The sequence below is a fragment of the Mandrillus leucophaeus genome, unplaced genomic scaffold (genome assembly GCF_000951045.1).
Source record: "Mandrillus leucophaeus isolate KB7577 unplaced genomic scaffold, Mleu.le_1.0 Scaffold271, whole genome shotgun sequence".
NCBI classification, from domain to species: domain Eukaryota; kingdom Metazoa; phylum Chordata; class Mammalia; order Primates; family Cercopithecidae; genus Mandrillus; species Mandrillus leucophaeus.
Genome location: NW_012102821.1, coordinates 2,559,757 through 2,577,117, shown reverse-complemented (window position 1 = coordinate 2,577,117; position 17,361 = coordinate 2,559,757). Strand labels below are relative to the sequence as shown.

The window sequence follows — 17,361 nt, the reverse complement described above, 5'->3', positions numbered from 1 at the left end:
GGGGCACGCGGTGGGCGTCCCGGTGTTGCCGTGAAACGAAACTTATTTGCTAAACTTGGCCGAGCTTTTGAAGTTGTTGAATGCCTGCCTCAGAAAGTTGCCTCGTTCTCTGGGCTGTTTAGTCGGGTTTTTTTAGTTAGAATATCGGCAGCGAAAATGATAAATCCCCTAAACCTTGCCGAAATAAAAACTGGCTGCGCCTTTTTTTTTCCTTGGCTATATCAACTGGGGTGCTTTTCTTTTAAAAATAGTTTTTTATTATTATTTTAAAAAGCAGTGCTAAGTATATTAATTTAGGGTAGACGAAGAGAAGATGAAATTGCGCTGTCTCTGCTTAGAGATAAACCATGAACACGTTGTCATGTGTGTTTCATTCAGTCTTTTTGTTGATCTGTTTTATAAGTGCTGTACTGATTGCATAGGAGGTACCTGTGTTTAGAAAGCATTTATTGAATGATTACAAGCAAGGAGATGTATCAGAAGATCCACAATCAGAATCTTGTCTTTGGATCTGCTGAGAGCTGGTCCCATGGAGGAAAAAAAGACAAGCACACACAGATGTGTGTGACGCTACATCAAGAGAGATCCCAGATTTGGGATCTGCAGGCTTCAAGAGCTCATCTTCAGCTATAGGGAGCAACAGGAGTCAGCAGCAGCTCTAGTTCTTGGAACCTCAGGCCATTTTGCTCAACTCAATAGAACACCCTCCTTTAGATTTATTAGAAACCTCCAAGAAAAAGAAATATGGCAGCTGGTACTAAAGCAGCAGCTTTATGTTACATCTTTCAAACTATATAGTGCAAATGCCGTGATTCTGATAAAATCTCCCTCCATCCTACCGCACCCCTAAACGTATTGAGAATCCCTGACTAGAAGGAAAGAGGCTGAGCGGTTTGCTGAGGCTGATCGCCCCTGCTGTGCATGCTGTCCATAGATGGAATGGACTTCTTTCGAGAAGCCCAGCTCCCTGACTCTGACTGTCCGAGGAGGCTGCCAAGTGACAAAACACCTGGCATGGGAGACTGAGCCCTGGGTTTCCAGAGGGGCCAGGCCCCCAGAGCACACCGGTTTGGAACAAATCGATTTTGTCTGTAAGTCTGCATTTCCTCGTGGCTGACTTTTTGGGTTTGCCTTAGATCTATGGTTTTTGAAAAGAGAAGTAATTAGAGCAAGTGGAGCTCTAGGCCTTTCCCATTCCATGACTCCGTGGTTTTTAGATTAAAGATGAGGAGCAGAAATGGAAGAAAAGAACAGTTCATTAGCACTTGACCTATGGGCAAAATCAGACTGAAGCTTCTAGGCAGATTTCAAGCATTTTAGGTTTTAGGTAAGGTTTAGCTGATAGGTATCCTATTAGATGAAAAAGGTAAGAAATTATGGGGTATTTGCCATTTCTGTACTAAATTCCTTAAGCCCAGCATTCCCTGTTAGCATTTTTTGCTGCTGCTGGACGCTAGTGCCAACTTCTGCCCCATGGGATTAAGTATATTGAAATACCATTAGCAGCTGCAGTTGAAATAGCTGCTGCTGTCATTATTGCCACCCAGAAGGCGGTTGGTGTTCCAGGACGCTGGTGTCCAGCTCAGCTGCAGCCAGAATTAAAGAGTAAGCAATAGTAAGTGTGCACCCGGTGGAGGTAAGAAGGCCTGAGGGAGGGGGATGCTGGAGAGGCCCCGTAAGCTCTGGGGATCTTGGGCGTAAGTAGCACCATTTCCCTGTGCTGCTTGCCTCCCTTGTCTCTTCCCAACCCATCCCCACTTCCCCAGTGGGTTCTGGGCTCATCCCTCCCTGCCCCCTCCCCTCGCTGTCAACCCTCTCATATTTCCAGTGGATAGGTTAACAACAATATTTTTGAGCGATCGCATAGTTTTGAACAATTACAAGTTACAAGGTAGTGTTTTTGATACTTAGGGTAATTAAAAAATGAATTGTAATATGGCTTCTCTTCTAGAGTGTACAAAGCCTGAGGAGTGGAGAAAATTAACATTTATTAAACCTCTACAATGTGCCAGGGACTGTTATGCAATGCACTTGCATTGTTATCTCATTGATATGGTTTGGCTGTATGTCCCCACCCAAATCTCATCTCAAATTGTAATCCCCACATGTCAAGGGAAGGACCTAGTGAGAGGTGATTGGATCATGGAGGTGATTTTCCCTATGCTGTTCTTGTGATAGGGAGTTCTCATGAGAGCTGATGGCTTTTTTTTTTTTTTTTGAGACGGAATCTCACTCTGTTGCCCAGGCTGGAGGGCAATATCACAATCTCAGCTCACTGCAACCTCTGCCTCCTGGGTTCAAGTGATTCTCCTGCCTCAGTCTCCCGAGTAACTGGGATTACAGGCACCCGCCACCATGCCCAGCTAATTTTTGTATTTTTAGTAGAGATGGAGTTTCATCATGTTGGTCAGGCTGGTCTTGAACTCCTGACCTCAGGTGATCCACCCACCTCGGCCTCCCAAACTGCTGGGATTACAGGCGTGAGCCACCACACCCTGCCGGTTTTAAAAGTGTTTGGAAGTTTCCCCTTCACGGCATTTCTCTCCTCTCCCCTCTGCCAAGTGAAGAAGGTCCTTGTTTCCTCTTCACCTTCTGCCACGATTGTAAGTTTCCTAAGGCCTCCGCAGCCATGCGGAACTGTGAGTTCATTAAACCTCTTTCGTTTATTAGTTAGCTAGGCTCCATCAGTGCTTTATAGCAGTGTGAAAACTACTAATACACTCGTTTAATTCTTGTAACACCCCTGTGGGGCAGGGTTGCCATTGTTGCTGCTCTTTGAAAAAACAACTTTTTAAAATTAATTTTTAAATCAACAAAAATTGTATATATTTATGATGTGTCGTATGATGTTTTTAATAAATGTATAGATGGTGGAAGAGCTAAAACTAATTTGCTTCCACCTTTTCGGTATTGTGAATAATGCTGCTGTGAACACAGGTGTACAAATATCTCTTTAAGACCCCACCATAGATTCTTTTGGGTACATACCCAGAAGTGGAATTGCTGGATTATAAGGTAGTTGCATGTTTAATTTTTTCAGGAACCTCTATACTGTCTTCCTTAATGGCTGTGCTGATTTACATTGCTGCTGTCATTAATAGATGAGGAAACTGAGGCTCTGAACATTTGATGAGTGTCCCAACACTTGGTAAGTGGCAGGGTTACCAGCTACTTGGCTTGGCAAGTAACAGGGTTACCAGTCACAGAGCTGGGAGTATAGGGCTGGAATTTTAAGCCATGAATTTCCCTATGTGAGGATGCTTTTCTGAAGTTGAGTGCAGACTTGCAAAGAAATGACTATCACACATAGCAAAATGTGGTGAGAGCTCACTGGGTCGGGGGTCGCATGAATGGCTAAGGAATTTCACAACAGGGAGGTATGCTTCCAGGTCATAGACTGTGGTTTGCCATGCCAGGACCAACTGACAGGCTCACAAGAGCTGACAGTTAGCAACTGTTCCTCTGGGATTATTTGCACCCTGGAAATACGCAGTTGCTACATACCAGGGATTCTTTTTTTTTTTCTTCTTTTAACTAGCATACTTCTGCTTGCAGATGAGAACAGTGAGAGAGAGAAAGCTTTGCAGAGCAGGACCTACGTGGGCTGAATTTGAAAAGATGTAATATAGGATTTGAACTCATACATCTTGGGCAGGGGCATCCCTCAGGAAATAGCAAAGGCAAAGATGCTGGGGAGGGAAAGGTTTCCATAGGAAATAGTGGGGATCTCTGGTGGGAGGAGCAGAGAACAGGAAGCGATGGTATATTGGCCAGGCACAGTAATCGCAGCACTTTGGGAGGCTGAGGCAGGTGAATCATCTGAGGTCAGGAGTTTGAGACCAGCCTGACCAACATGGTGAAACCCCATCTCTACTGAAAATTCAAAAATTAGCTGGGCATGGTGGAGGGCACCTGTAATCCCAGCTACTCAGGAGACTGAGGTAGGAGAATCACTTGAATCCAGGAGGCAGAGGTTGCAGTGAGCTGAGATCGCACCACTGCACTCCAGCGTCGTTGATAGAGTGAGACTCCATTGTGAAAAGAAAAAAAAAAAAGAAGAGGAAGTGAAGGTATAAGTAATGTTCCAAAGAAAGGCCATGAGGATTAGTAGAAACAAGGCATCAATCACACCCTCATCAAGGGTTACTTTCTTTCCTGGCTACTCAGTAGCAGTGTCAGCCTCCATCTTCATCTTTGCACTCTGCTCTGAACACTGCTGGGCCTAGTGTGTGCTCACTGCATCTTCCAGGCTTCCCATTATGCCCTGCCAAGAGAGGGCCCTGGAGGAAGATCAGTGGGCAGAGGAGAGATGTTTCTGTGTCAGCTCTTCTAGCGTGGCCATGGCTAGTGGCTGCTGGCACTTGCTGCAGTGAGGGCAGGGTGATTCTGGACTCAGCAGCCCCAGGGAGGCTACATCTTTTCAGAAGTTGACCCCTGTCATCAAGGCCCCTCTTCTCAGCTGATCTGGAGCTGACAGCTTCTGATCTCTGGGCATCGCTTCTTTCATTTTTCCTTCTTCAGAATCTCTCTTCTGCCTTTGGTGCTTCTTAACCCTGCCAACATCTTTGGAATCAAACCCCTGTATTAAACTTCTTCTGTTTGAAATACTTACAATAGTTTTCCTGACTAGATCTCAATTGATCCTCCTCTGATGAAGGTGAGAAAGACGGCTTGGTCTCAGACCTCCTCCTGAGGTGCCTGCCATGAAGCTGCTCCTCCCCGCCATGCCATCTGTGCCATGGCCACAGAAGTTTTCCTGTTGGTAATGACCACCCTGCCTGTATTGGAGTCCCTTTCTGGAGCATATGTCTCCCTTTCCTAGGGTCTCAGGAGAAGGATAGATGCAAGCCTTGTTGCCCTGTTGCTTTACTTGCCACCATACCATCATCCCAGGATGGATGAGCACACTAGATCTTACTGGTTTAAGCAGACAGATGGGTTTAATATCACAGTATCATAAATAACTTGAAATTGCTTATCTAACATTTCAATTTTTGAGTCTTTTTTAAAAATATACTTTATTTTTTAGAACAGCTTTAGATTATGGAAAAATTGAGAAGATGGTGCAGAGAGTTCCCACATACTGCACACCTTTTTTCCCCTATTATTAATATCGTGCATCTGTATTGGGATTTTTATCACAAGGGTTCACACTATCAACATGATTTGTGACTGCTGATGTGGACCTTGATCAGGTCAAGGTCAACGGAGGTAGTATTTATCAAGTTTCTCCACTGGAAAGTTACTCTTTTATTTTTTAACCCCTTTCCATACTCTTTGGAAGGAAGTCACTCTATGCAGCCCACACTCAGGGAGTGGGGCATCATGCCTTCCTTCCTTGAGGGTAGAGAATCTGCATAAATTCTTTGGAATTCTACTGCACAGGAGTTTGTCTCTTCTCTCCTTTTGTTAATTTATTCAATCATTTATTTGTATCTGTATAGACTCATGGATATTTATTGTATGCTTGGAGTTATAATACAGTACTACTTTATTAATTTTATCATTCAAATTCTGCCAGTGTCTGTTATAGGGAGCTCTTTTTGTTGGCTTCTGTGCCCCCTTGACATACTCCCATCATTGTGGAGTGTCTAGGTTTTTGTTTTTGTCTTAGCATTTGCTTACTTCCTGGCACTCCCAAGAAACTCCAGACTCATCTTGTATATTTCCTGCCCCAGTCCTAGAATCAGCCATTTCTCCAAGAATCCCTGTTTTCTTTCATTGGAGAACAGTATTGGAAACCAAGATTTGGGTACTAGGTGTGCTAGTGCTACTGGAGTGTTGTTGCTTCTAGGTGTTCTTAGCTCATAGGGCAAAGAAATGTGTGTATGTGCACTAACCTTTGTATATACACATAGCAATAAATGTTTCTACAGGTAACACTCTGTATCTATAAAGAGGAGCTCCTACTGAGGTCTCCAACTCTAATACATTGCCACATGGATCATTTTAGGATCATCTACCTAAACCTGGCTCCCACCATCTGCCATCCATTTACTAAATTATTCGATTCCAGTACACATGTATAGCAGTGTCACTTGTTTCTTTGACCGCTTTACCACTGGGATGGCATCTGTGCAGATTTCTATCCTTTCCCTTCATACACACGCACGTGCGCGCACACATACACACACACACACACACCTTTCCTCTCCTCTGCTCTCCCTACAACCTTGCATCCCACCCCAACTCTGGAACTCCTGTGCATTCCTGTGCTGTGCAGTTTGTCTTCCCTCGTTTTGTCCATACCCATGAAGGACTTACCTTCCTCATCTATACCTGTTAACAGAAGTGTTTTCTAAGAAAATCCAGTTCCCTCCCTAAGATGTACCAAAGACCCTTAAAATATCTTCTTAAACCTGACCAGGACAAGAGTCTGGCCTTTTGTCTACAGACAGTGGGGTGTGACTGTCTCTCTCAAGCAGTAGCTCTCATCATCCAGGCGGGTTTTCCAGCAGCACAGGCTGGAGTGGGAGCGGTCTCAGGAGAAGCTCGTGCATAGAAGACTGCTGCAAAAATTCAGGTGGTCAGGAGCGAGAAAAGCTAGTAGTCGTGGTGGAAAGGGCATAGAAATAACTTTGAGAGTTATTTTGGAAGTTGAATGACAGATATTCTGGTTGATTATGTAGATCAACAGGGAGAAAGAGTAATCAAATGAGACTCTCATGTCATATGCTTGGTGACAGGTCCTCCTGAGATATTAGTGAAGACTGAAGGTATTTTTTTTCCTCCCAGGTGTTTGTATTTTAGTGATTCTCCTGGACTAGAATTCAAAGTTGACAAATAGGTTTTATATGCCTGCCCACTCCAGTAGAAATGTGGGTTGCCTGAAGCTCTGGATTAGGAAGGGCATCCAGACACAACAGGAACGTGCTGTGATATTGGTAATGCCTGTGTGGTTGAGATAGGTGGGACAGACACTGGGGGGAACCTATGACTCATGGTTTTCATGGTTATATCGGCAAGTTCCCTCCAGTTCAATAATTTCATCATGAATCTTACGTACTAAAGCTGCTAATGGAGGAGATAGTTTTGAACAAAAGCCTCCATATTATATCATGTAGGCAATTCCTTCCTTGTCTAGTCTAAAGCTGGTCTTGTATTCTAGACTAAAATAACCAATGAGCTGGGTGAGAGCCCCGTAATAATGAGTTCGTAAAAACTGACCTAGGGCTTTGCTCAAACCACTATATGATAAGGCAGTAGTGAATTAATCAGCTAATTGTGAATTAGGTATCAGCCACTACTAAGTCATACTTTTCAGACCTTATAATGTCTTAAGGTATACAACCATGGGATCTTGAAAGGCAGAGCTGCTGCTAGGCCATGATATTTTGATAGGGAGCAGGAAAAGTCTCCCTTTCCTCAATGCACCTTCTTTACTTCTTTCTGGAAATTGTTATGATATAGATCTGTATATATACACATGTATATATGTGTGTGCATATATTTTATATATGTGTGTGTGTGTGTATATATATTTCTGTGATATTGTGCCTTCGGTCAGTGCACAACCTGCACAACTATACATGGCATATGTAGTCAGCAGTGAAGGTAGGATGTAGTGATGCAATGAGAAGGTAGGAGAAAAGATAGAAATGGCTTCTGTATATGCATCTGGGGCTATGGAGTTACAGCAGTTAGATTTAGGGTTTCTGGTGCACAACCAATTCTAACTTAACCAATGCTAACTTAAAATTCTAACAAGTAGCCGGTACATGAGAAAAACTGACATGAAATAGTCCTCTTCTTCATGTCCTCCACCTCCACTTCACTGTCTGGTCCTACAGTCAAGGACAGCATCAGGAAAGGTGGAATGTGCCCAAATTGAGTCAAAAAGCAGAGGAGGTAATCAACCATGAAAGCACCCTGAGACTGTAAAGTAATAAAACTCATAAAATAGATGTGAAGACAATTCCACTGACATTATAAGAAGGGGATCATTCTGAAGGACAACATTCATTTAGACATATGTACAAAAGTCAGTTCCTTTACTATCATACTTCATATGCAGCGTTATAATTGCTTTTAAATTAACAATATAAGGGAAAAGCAGAGCTCTTGTGATGGTAGCAGATTTCCATCATAAGGTAATGTGCAGGTGTCAAGGCTGAGATGGGAAAATTTTTATATGTTAATAGGACAAAACTAAAGCATTTTAGCAGAATAAAACATACAGTGGGGAGGGAGAAAGGACAGAAGATGCAGTGTAAGTGGATGTCAATTTGTTCATTTTAAAGTCAGGTAAGCCTACTTTAACATACAAGTTCAAGGAGACAAGAAACACTGATAAAATAGCAGGTGAAAAAGCCAAAGGCCTTTTTCCCTTCACAAGCCAGAAGAAGCTAGTCCCCAATGCTGAATTTGCTAGAGGGAAATTTGCTCTGGGAGAAAAAAAAAAAAGAATTTCAAAAGAGATATCCCTCGGTGAATTTCTAAATAAAATAAAGTAACATTACTCAAGTGTCCTTCAATAGTTGAATGGATAAACAAAATGTAGTATAAACATACAATGAAATATTATTTGGCCTTAAACTTCTGGCACATAGTACAATTGGATGAGCCTTGAAGACATTATACTAAGTGAAATAAGCCAGTCACCAAAGGGCAAATATTGTGTGAGTCTACTTATATGAGGTACCTGGAGTTGTCAAATTCAGAGCAACAGAAAGTAGAATGGTGGCTGTCAGGGGGTGGGGAGAGGGGGAAATAGAGAGCTGTTGTTTAATGGGCATGACGTTTCAATTTGGGAAAAGGACAGGTCACAGATCCTGTTGGAACTTGCATTTCTTTTTCCTGGGTACATCCTCAGTCTGGGCAAAATAAACCTCTAATCAATGAAGATCTGTCTCAGGCACTTTTTGGTTTACAGTAAAAATGGGGAGACGTGGGAGCTGATGTTTGGGGTATGGAGTAGAACCTGGGCATGGGGTATGGTAGGGACTGTGTGTACAGACTGAAAAGACAAGGCTGTGATAACAAGGAAAAGCCTCTCCTGGCTGGTCAGACAGGAGACATATCCCGGTAGAACCTGGCTGTGGTGTCCACCTCTCTCAAGACAAACATATGTAGAAATTTGAGACAGAGATGGGCAGAGCTTGGTTTAAATTCTAGCTCTGTCATTTTGTAGCATGTGACTTGGTCACATTCATAAAGCTTTTAGAACTTAACTTGTTATATGGACAGCTTACCCATACGTAGCACAAATATTGTGAGGATTAAATAAGCAAATGCAAGGAAGTGATTCACAGAGTCTCAGCTGATGCTATAGGAATTCTTTTCTGTTTTGGGGACCTCACTCAAGGAGTTGTCTTCCTACCCTGTTCATGACTCATTATCACTATCTGTCCATGCAATACATCCAATTATTCACATTGTTCTAGAAAGTAGTCTACTACTGACAAATGCTTTCAAGTACATAAATTATGAAATGCTGAGATGTTCCTGCCAATGCCAATTACTAAGGCAGAACTCCAACTACCATTTCACTAAGATTTCTAAAGGAGTCAAATGTCCCTCAAAACTAAGCTCCTTCGTCCTGTATTCTAGGAGCTCCACTGCCGTAGGGTGATTGTGAGACACAGCAGTAGCATTAGAAAGGGCTCACTCCCGCTTCCTTTTGGTAAAAGGGGTTTTGTTGCTAAACTAACATAGTGAGCCACTGAACCCTCCAACAGGGGATGAGGCTTTGAACTGTTATGTCCACTGTTTAACAGATTCCCAAAGGTGCTTGGCTGCACATTCAGGCCCTGGGGCATGGAGCTAGGATTGAGGCTCTGGTGCTGCCTGAACCCACACGTTGCGGAGTCAAGATGATTGAGGGCAAGTGCAAGAGGGTGGGGGCAGGGGACAGCGTGGGGCAGGATGGAGAGGAAGGGGGTAGGGCGGGACAGGACAGGGAGGGTCAGGGCCGGGCACAGCAGGGAGGTTGTCGCTCTGCAGGGCTGGGTGAGTGTTACGGAAAGATGCTAATGCACCTAACCAAGAAGTATCAAGTCACAAAGTTTTGTTCTTGGTTGTGCAAACAAGAATCACCATGTGGCATGAGTCAGGTCCTCCTAGGATTTGCCATCAGGGAGGGAATTACATGATATCCCTGAATACCAGGTCTAAGCAAAGCATCAAACACTATAATTGTCCTCTTATTTTCCTATAAAGTGAGGATTTTCGTATGTTCCTTATGAGCTGCTCCAGCCAAAACTTTCTTCCTTTTTACCTGGGAAAAAAGGTAACCCAGATCACCCTGCAGGCGTATGTGAGTTGGACTTGGTGGCACTCACTCCCAGATGAAGGCTTGGAGATCCATAACGGGGTGAATAAGACCAAGGTCTCATGGCTTCTTCATCCTTCTTCAGCTTTGTCTGCTTAGTTTTCAGACTATCCTGAGGGAGAATGTGAAGGAAGACAGGTGGCGGCCGAGTTCCTGACAAGGAACCCACGGGTGCGTGGGGACTTGCTCTTTCTCCTGAGTTGATTATCTTTTGCCAGCAGATGAGCACATTTCTCCTCTCGGCCCGGATCTTCTATTAGTAAGTATGTCTGAGAAGTATTCATGAAAGTTCTGTTTCTCCAGAACCCTGGAATGCTCATGGCAGGTCAGGAACTGATCATGACATCATGTCCTTCCCAACATGTGCACCAATTTTTTCATTCTCCAGTGAGGATATCCTTTCAGGGAACATAAGTGAAGGGCTATCCTTTTCTCATCCATCCAATGCCCTGTTGGGGAAATGACTCACTCAATCAACCATGTCAGAGGCTGCAGGGGTCTTAGGTGTGTGGTGACCACAGGTGACAGGGATGTGTGACGGCAGGTGCTGAAGGTCAGGTATGGAGGCAGGTGATTCATCAGGTGCTGAGTCCGTCAGGCCAGGCGGCTTCCACATACGCTACTTTGTCTCTATCCTCATCTGTTTTCTTTCACAGCACTTACAACTGCCTCAACATTGTTTGTTTACTTAAATCTAGTTTATCAACCCCTAGAACATGTCTTCCTGACCACAGCTTTTTGTCTTTATTACTACTCCATCTCCAACATTGAGAACAGTGCTGGGAACTCAATGACTATTTTTTTGAATAAATAAATGGATTAAATTTTTACTAAGTGACAATACTGTTTTAAGCACTAAGCTAGGGTTTGAGACCACAGTAATAAAAATAATAGCCATTTTTCTTTTCCAAATAGAACCTAGATTGTTTCAATGGATCTTAATTTTATTGGATTAATTATGAGAATAAATTCCACAACCCACTGTGGAAACATTTAAATCTTCACTGCTTCTGAGACTGTCTGGGGCTTGGTGTCAGGGGTTCTCCTTCCTACTCCAGGGAAGGGCCCTCAATGTCCTTGGTGTTCAAGGTGCTCTTCCCCGGGTGCCCTTCCATGCTCGCCTTGTCTTGTTGGGAGCCTGCCCTAGATCTCAAGATCACGCACAGTTCTCACATAGAATTCAAAATCCATGCAACTTTCCCCACAGAGCATCAGCTCTGCAAATCATTCATGATTTCCCAGCTGAAGCAAGGAGCAGTGCTGTGGAGGGAAGGAAGGATTTCCCCAGAGCCCAAATCCAGGTGAGCTGCAGACAGATAGGCTCAGTGCAGGAGGTGCCTGGACGGTGAGGGACAGAACTTTGATAACTGCGAATGCAGATGACCTTGAGTGAATAATGTTTTTAGAAAACTATGAGAAGCCATTGGGAGAAAAATTCCATACATAATGTTATTATTTCTCATATATATACCAGTTTCTTTCATGTCTATTCACGTCTTCATTAGAATTAAAGCTTCACATTGTGACCTTTGCCCTGGTCCCTTGCCTTTGATGATTTTCCTTTTCACGACCTCCCCAATGTCACATCTTTATTTTTTCTCTTCGTTCTCGAAAATACTTTAAAATTTTTAATTTCCCGAAATGTCTTCCTAGTCACTGGTATATTCCTCCATTTCACATGTCTCCCCTATGTGAGAGCCAGTATTTGAAACCTACCCATGTGAGCCTTGTATCCTTTTCCCTGTGTTCATCCTCCTAATGCCACTCTAGCAATTTAATTTTTTCAATTATTTTAGGCAGACAGGTGGCCTTTAAAAACAAGAAATAGTGTCCATACACTTTCTCTGGAGGAAGGAGTCCCTCTACCTGCTTGTCAATGATAAGCTTCATGGGGGTGAACCCTGTTCCTCCAATTTAGAGACCTGGGGATGGGCTGAGTTAGGAACACAGCACAGTCACATGGCTTTAATTGGAGCTGGGAGTATGTCCCTTCAGATGGTTTTGGATATTTGAATTTAGGAAAGCTATTAACCTGAGCTCAAAATTATAACCTGAATTCTTTAGGAATTCAGGACAATTGCATAGACATGGCTCATACCTCATCTCTGAAACATAATGAAGCCTTGAAAATACATCAGATAGTTATACCATTGAGATGCTACAAAAGAGAAAATCTCTGTGCGTGCAAGAGAGTCTGTGTGTAACAACATAGATTTGTGTATAGTGATATGGAAGGGATTTTGACTGGAGACTATCACTATTAAACGATCACTCCAGAATCTATCTATAGATAAATTAATGAAAGTATAAGGATAATCAGTCCTTCAGCAGCCTTCCCAACAACAGAGGACCCACACTGGAGAGAAGCCCTTGAATACAGTGAGTGTGGGGAAATCTCCATCCCAGCTCCACATTTACTCAGCACGTGATAACCCACATGGAAAAACCCCACGCCTGCAATCACCGTGAAAAGATTCTCAGTGACTGCTAGTCCTTTCGTTGACACAAATCAACTCGCGTTGGAGTTAAGCCTTATAAATGTCATCTATGCAGGAAAATCTTTAATCATTGATCTCACATTAGACAACAGGAGCCCACTCATGCTGGAGAGAAAGTATATGAATGTCTTCTATGTAGAACAGCCTTTAGTACATACTCTGGCCTTAGACAACACAAGAAGATCCACACTGGAGATAAACCTTCTAAATGGAATTACTGTGAGAAACATTTTGGTCAGAACACCAAATTTAATCACACCATGGAACTCGCACAGGAGAGAAATCTTATAAATGCAATAAATTTAGGAAACATCTCAAAGTGTAAGCTTTATTCACACCAAAGAACTTGCATGATGGAGAAACTGTGTAAATATAGTAAATGTGGGAAAGAATTCTACCTAAGCATTCAGCTTTATTCACACCACATAATTCACACTGCAGAGAAATCCTGTACATGTAATGATGGTGGAAGAACCATCAGTTATCCTTTATCCCTCAGCCGACACAAGCAAATTCACACTGGAGAGAAATGATATGAATGTTCATTTATGTGGAAGAAAGTGGCCAAATTTCTGGTTAGTAAGCATGAGGGAATTTGCACTAAAGAAATAAAATGACTGTGACCAGGATTTTAGATCAGAGTGAAGTGGCCTCGTTGACTGCAGGGAGGTTCTTGGTCTCATGGCCACGGAGATTAAGGACCCGGACACAGACAAGGGTGAGGTCTAGAGCAGAACTGTTAATAGGTGAAAGAAAGAGAATAGCTCTCTGCTACAGAGAGGGGTCCCAGGAAAATGGCTTGCCAATCTGTGGTGAAATGCAGGTTGTTTTTATAGATGAGCTAGTGGGGAGATGGTGTCTGATCTACACAGGGCACGAAAATCCGGTTAGGACCAGTTGTGTCATTTGCATAGGACATGAATCTCTGGCAGCCCCCACCCCAATCTTTGATTATGCAGGTGGGTAGCTACTCCATGTTGCTTATTTCTTTTTTACTCTATACATGGTAACAAAAAAGGGAAAGTGGAGCCTCGTGGTGGACATGCCTGGCCCCAGGTAGCCCTTTTCTATGGGTTTAGCTGTAGGCCTCCCCGCATTCAAGCTTCCAGCTTCCTTATCGATGCTTGCAGCTCAATCTTTCAGGCTTCTCTTTGTTAGAAAAGAAATGCTTTCTTGGGCTGCTTTTTGTTAGAAGGGAAGTTCTGTCGAGGACTCTTTTGCCCTCACTATCTGCCTGAATAATTTCTTTCTATCGCCTGTATCAAGAGCTCTCACTTGATTTACACAAACACCAAAAAAAAAAAAAGAATTATAGGGGAGAAAAAATCATGTGAATGTCAGATATGTGGGAAAGCCTTTAGTCAATTCTCTGACTATGGACAACTTGGGAGAACCTACATTATAAATGTAATGAATGCATAAGAGCCTTCAGCAGTAGCTCTAAACTTTATAAACACCAGAGAACTTACATGGAGAAGAAACTTTATGTCTGTCATCAACATGGCAATGCCTTCACATCTAACTGATCCTTTAAACAACAGGAGTGAACTGTACTGTAGATAAGCCCTTGGTCTGTAATCACCTTTATCAAGCATTCGGCAGAGGTCCAGATCCAGTGTGCACAAGAAAACCTGGAGGAGGAATAGCCTCTAACAAGACATTGGTTGGGTCCCCTCCCATTTTACGAGAGCTCTGTTTTCACTCTATTAAATATTGCAACTGCGCACTCTTCTGATCCGTGTTTGTTACGGCTCGAGCTGAACTGTCACTCACCGTCCACCACTGCTGTTTGCTGCCATCACAGACCCACCGCTGGCTTCCAACCCTCTGGATCTGGCAGGCTGTCCATTGCGCTCCTGATTCAGTGAGGTGCCCATTGCCTCTCCCAATCAGGCTAAAGGCTCACCCTTGTTCCTGCATGGCTAAGTGCCCAAGTTCATCCTGATTGAGCTGAACACTAGTTGCTGGGTTCCACGGTTCTCTTCTGTGACTCACAGCTTCTAATAGAGCTCTAACACTCACTGCATGGTCCAGGATTCCATTCCTTGGAATCCGTGAGGCCAAGAACCCCAGGTCAGAGAACAAGAGGCTTGCCACCATCTTGGGAACTCGAAGAACAAGGACCCCTCCAGTAACATTTTGGCGACCATGAAGGGACCTCCAAAGTGGTGAGCAATATTGGACCACTTTCACTCACTATTCTGTCCTATCCTTCCCTAGAATTGGAGGAAAATACTGGGCACTTGTCGGCCGGTTAAAAACGATTAGTGTGGCCGCCGGACTTAAGACTCAGGTGTGAGGCTGTCTGGGAAAGGGCTGTCTAACAACCCCCAACCCTTCTGGGTTGGGAGCATTGGTCTGCCTGGAACCAGCTTCCACTTTCAGTTTTCCTGGGGAAGCCAAGGGCCGACTAGAGGCAGAAAGCTGTCGTCCCAAACTCCTGGCCTCAGCTGGTTGAGATCATGGTGCAGCCAGAAGTCTACTCAACAGTCGCCCATGCGTGTGCCCCTACCTTTCCTTCTGACCCATACCTCCTGGGTCCTGACCATGACTTTCTTGAAAGTGTAGCCCCAAAATTCTCTGTACCTCTGAATCTACTTCCTCCAATCCCTGCCTCCTAGATACTAATGCTTCAGACTTTCACTTCCTCTCCCAAGTATTAGAGCAGGTTGTATCTCCAAAGGGATCTAAGGAAGCTCTATACTGCATCCTTAGGCCCCTAGGCTATGAACCCAAGGAGTTTTGTCCCTGGTGTCGCCATGGGCTGTTATGTGGGACCCATTTCCCACCACCCTTGCCAGGGCCTTAGAACTGATAACCCAGTACTTTAACAACTGGAACTGAGTCTACAACTACATAATATATCAGGATGAAAGCAAATTGAGTAAATAAAAGGGAGGCACATATTCCTATAGTGGCAAATGAGGGCAACGAGTGAATGTCCTTCCACTGTGTTTCCAAAATCCATCTACAAAGACAGAAAGGAGAAAGAAAAAGAGAAAGAGAAAGATAGAAGTAGTAAAGAAAAAAGTGTACCCTATTTCTTTAAAAGCCAGGGTAAATTTAAAACCTACAATTGATAACTGAAGCTTTTCGCCATGACCCTGTAACACTACAATACCCCTTTGTTGTCAGTGTAAACAAGGGTGTAGCCCGAAAGCACTGAGGCCACTGACAACCAGTAGCCCTCCTATAAAAAAAAATCCTTAACCCAGGAACCCATGGATGGCCCAAATGCATTCAATCCGTAGCATTTGCTTTGCTAACAGAAGAAAGTAGAAAATTAGCCTTTAGAGGAAACCTCATTGTGAGCACACCTCTCCGGTTTAGAACTATCCTAAGTCAAAAAAAGCAAAAAAGGTAGCTTACTAACTCAAAAATTTTAAAGCATGGGGCTATTCTGTTAGAAAAAGATAATTTAACATTAATCACTGAAAGTTCCCTTAACCCAGCAGGTTTCCTAACAGGGGATTTAAATCTTAATTACCATACGAAGGTCCGACCAGACATAGGAGGAACTCCCTCCAGGACAGGACAATAGATGGTTCCTCCCAGGTGATTGACAAAAAAAAAAAAACACAATGGATATTCAATAATTGAGGGAAACTCTTGTAGAAGATAGACCTGGGTAAATTCTCAGGTAACCCTGATGGCTATATTGGTGTTTTACAAGGGTTAGGACAATCCTTTGATATGACCTGGAGAAATATACTGTTACTGCGAGATCGGACACTAACCCCAAATGAGAGAAGTGCTGCCATAACTGCAGCCCAAGAGTTTGGCGATCTCTGGTATCTCAGTCAGGTCAATGATAGGATGACAACAGAGGAAAGAGAACAATTCCCCACAGGCCAGCAGGCAGTTCCCAGTGTAGACCCTCACTGGGACACAGAATCAGATCATGGAGATGGGCGCCGCAGACATTTGCTAATTTGCGTGCTAGAAGGACTAAGGAAAACTAGGAAGAAGCCTATAAATTATTCAATAATGTCTACTGTAACACTGGGGAAGGAAGAAGATCCTACCACCTTTCTGGAGAGACTAAGGGAGGCATTGAGTAAGCATACTTCTCTGTCACCTGACTCTATTGAAGGTCATAAGTTTATCACTTAGTCAGCTGCAGACATTAGAAAAAAACTTCAAAAGTCTGCCTTAGGCCCGGAGCAAAACTTAGATACCCTATTGAACTTGGCAACCTTGGTTTTTTATAATAAAGATCAGGAGGAGCAGGTGGAATGGGACAAATGAGATAAGAAAAAGGCCACCACTTTAGTCACGGCCCTTAGGCAAGTAGATTTTGGAGGCTCTGGAACATGGAAAGCCTGGGAAAATGGAATGCCTAATAGAGCTTGCTTCCAGTGTGGTCTACAAGGACACTTTAAAAAAGATTGTCTGAATAGGAATAAGCCGCCCCCTCATCCATGCCCCTTATGTCAAGGGAATCACTGGAAGGCCCACTGCCCCAGGGGACGAAGGTCCTCTGAGTCAGAAGCCACTAACCAGACAATCCAGCAGCAGGACTGAGGGTGCCCAGGGCAAGTGCCAGCTCACACCATCACCCTCACAGAGCCCCAAGTATGCTTGATCATTGAG

At 43.6% G+C, this 17,361-nt stretch overlaps 1 protein-coding gene across 1 annotated transcript in view; it reads left to right on the top strand.

Moving 5' to 3' along the window:
- LOC105542968 (60S ribosomal protein L22-like) overlaps positions 1-17,361 on the top strand; it is a 46,295-nt gene that overhangs the window by 4,639 nt on the left and 24,295 nt on the right. The window contains exon 2 of the mRNA XM_011984690.1: positions 1,458-1,615. Coding sequence (XP_011840080.1) covers positions 1,458-1,615 — 158 coding nt within the window. The remainder of the gene's footprint in view (positions 1-1,457; positions 1,616-17,361) is intronic.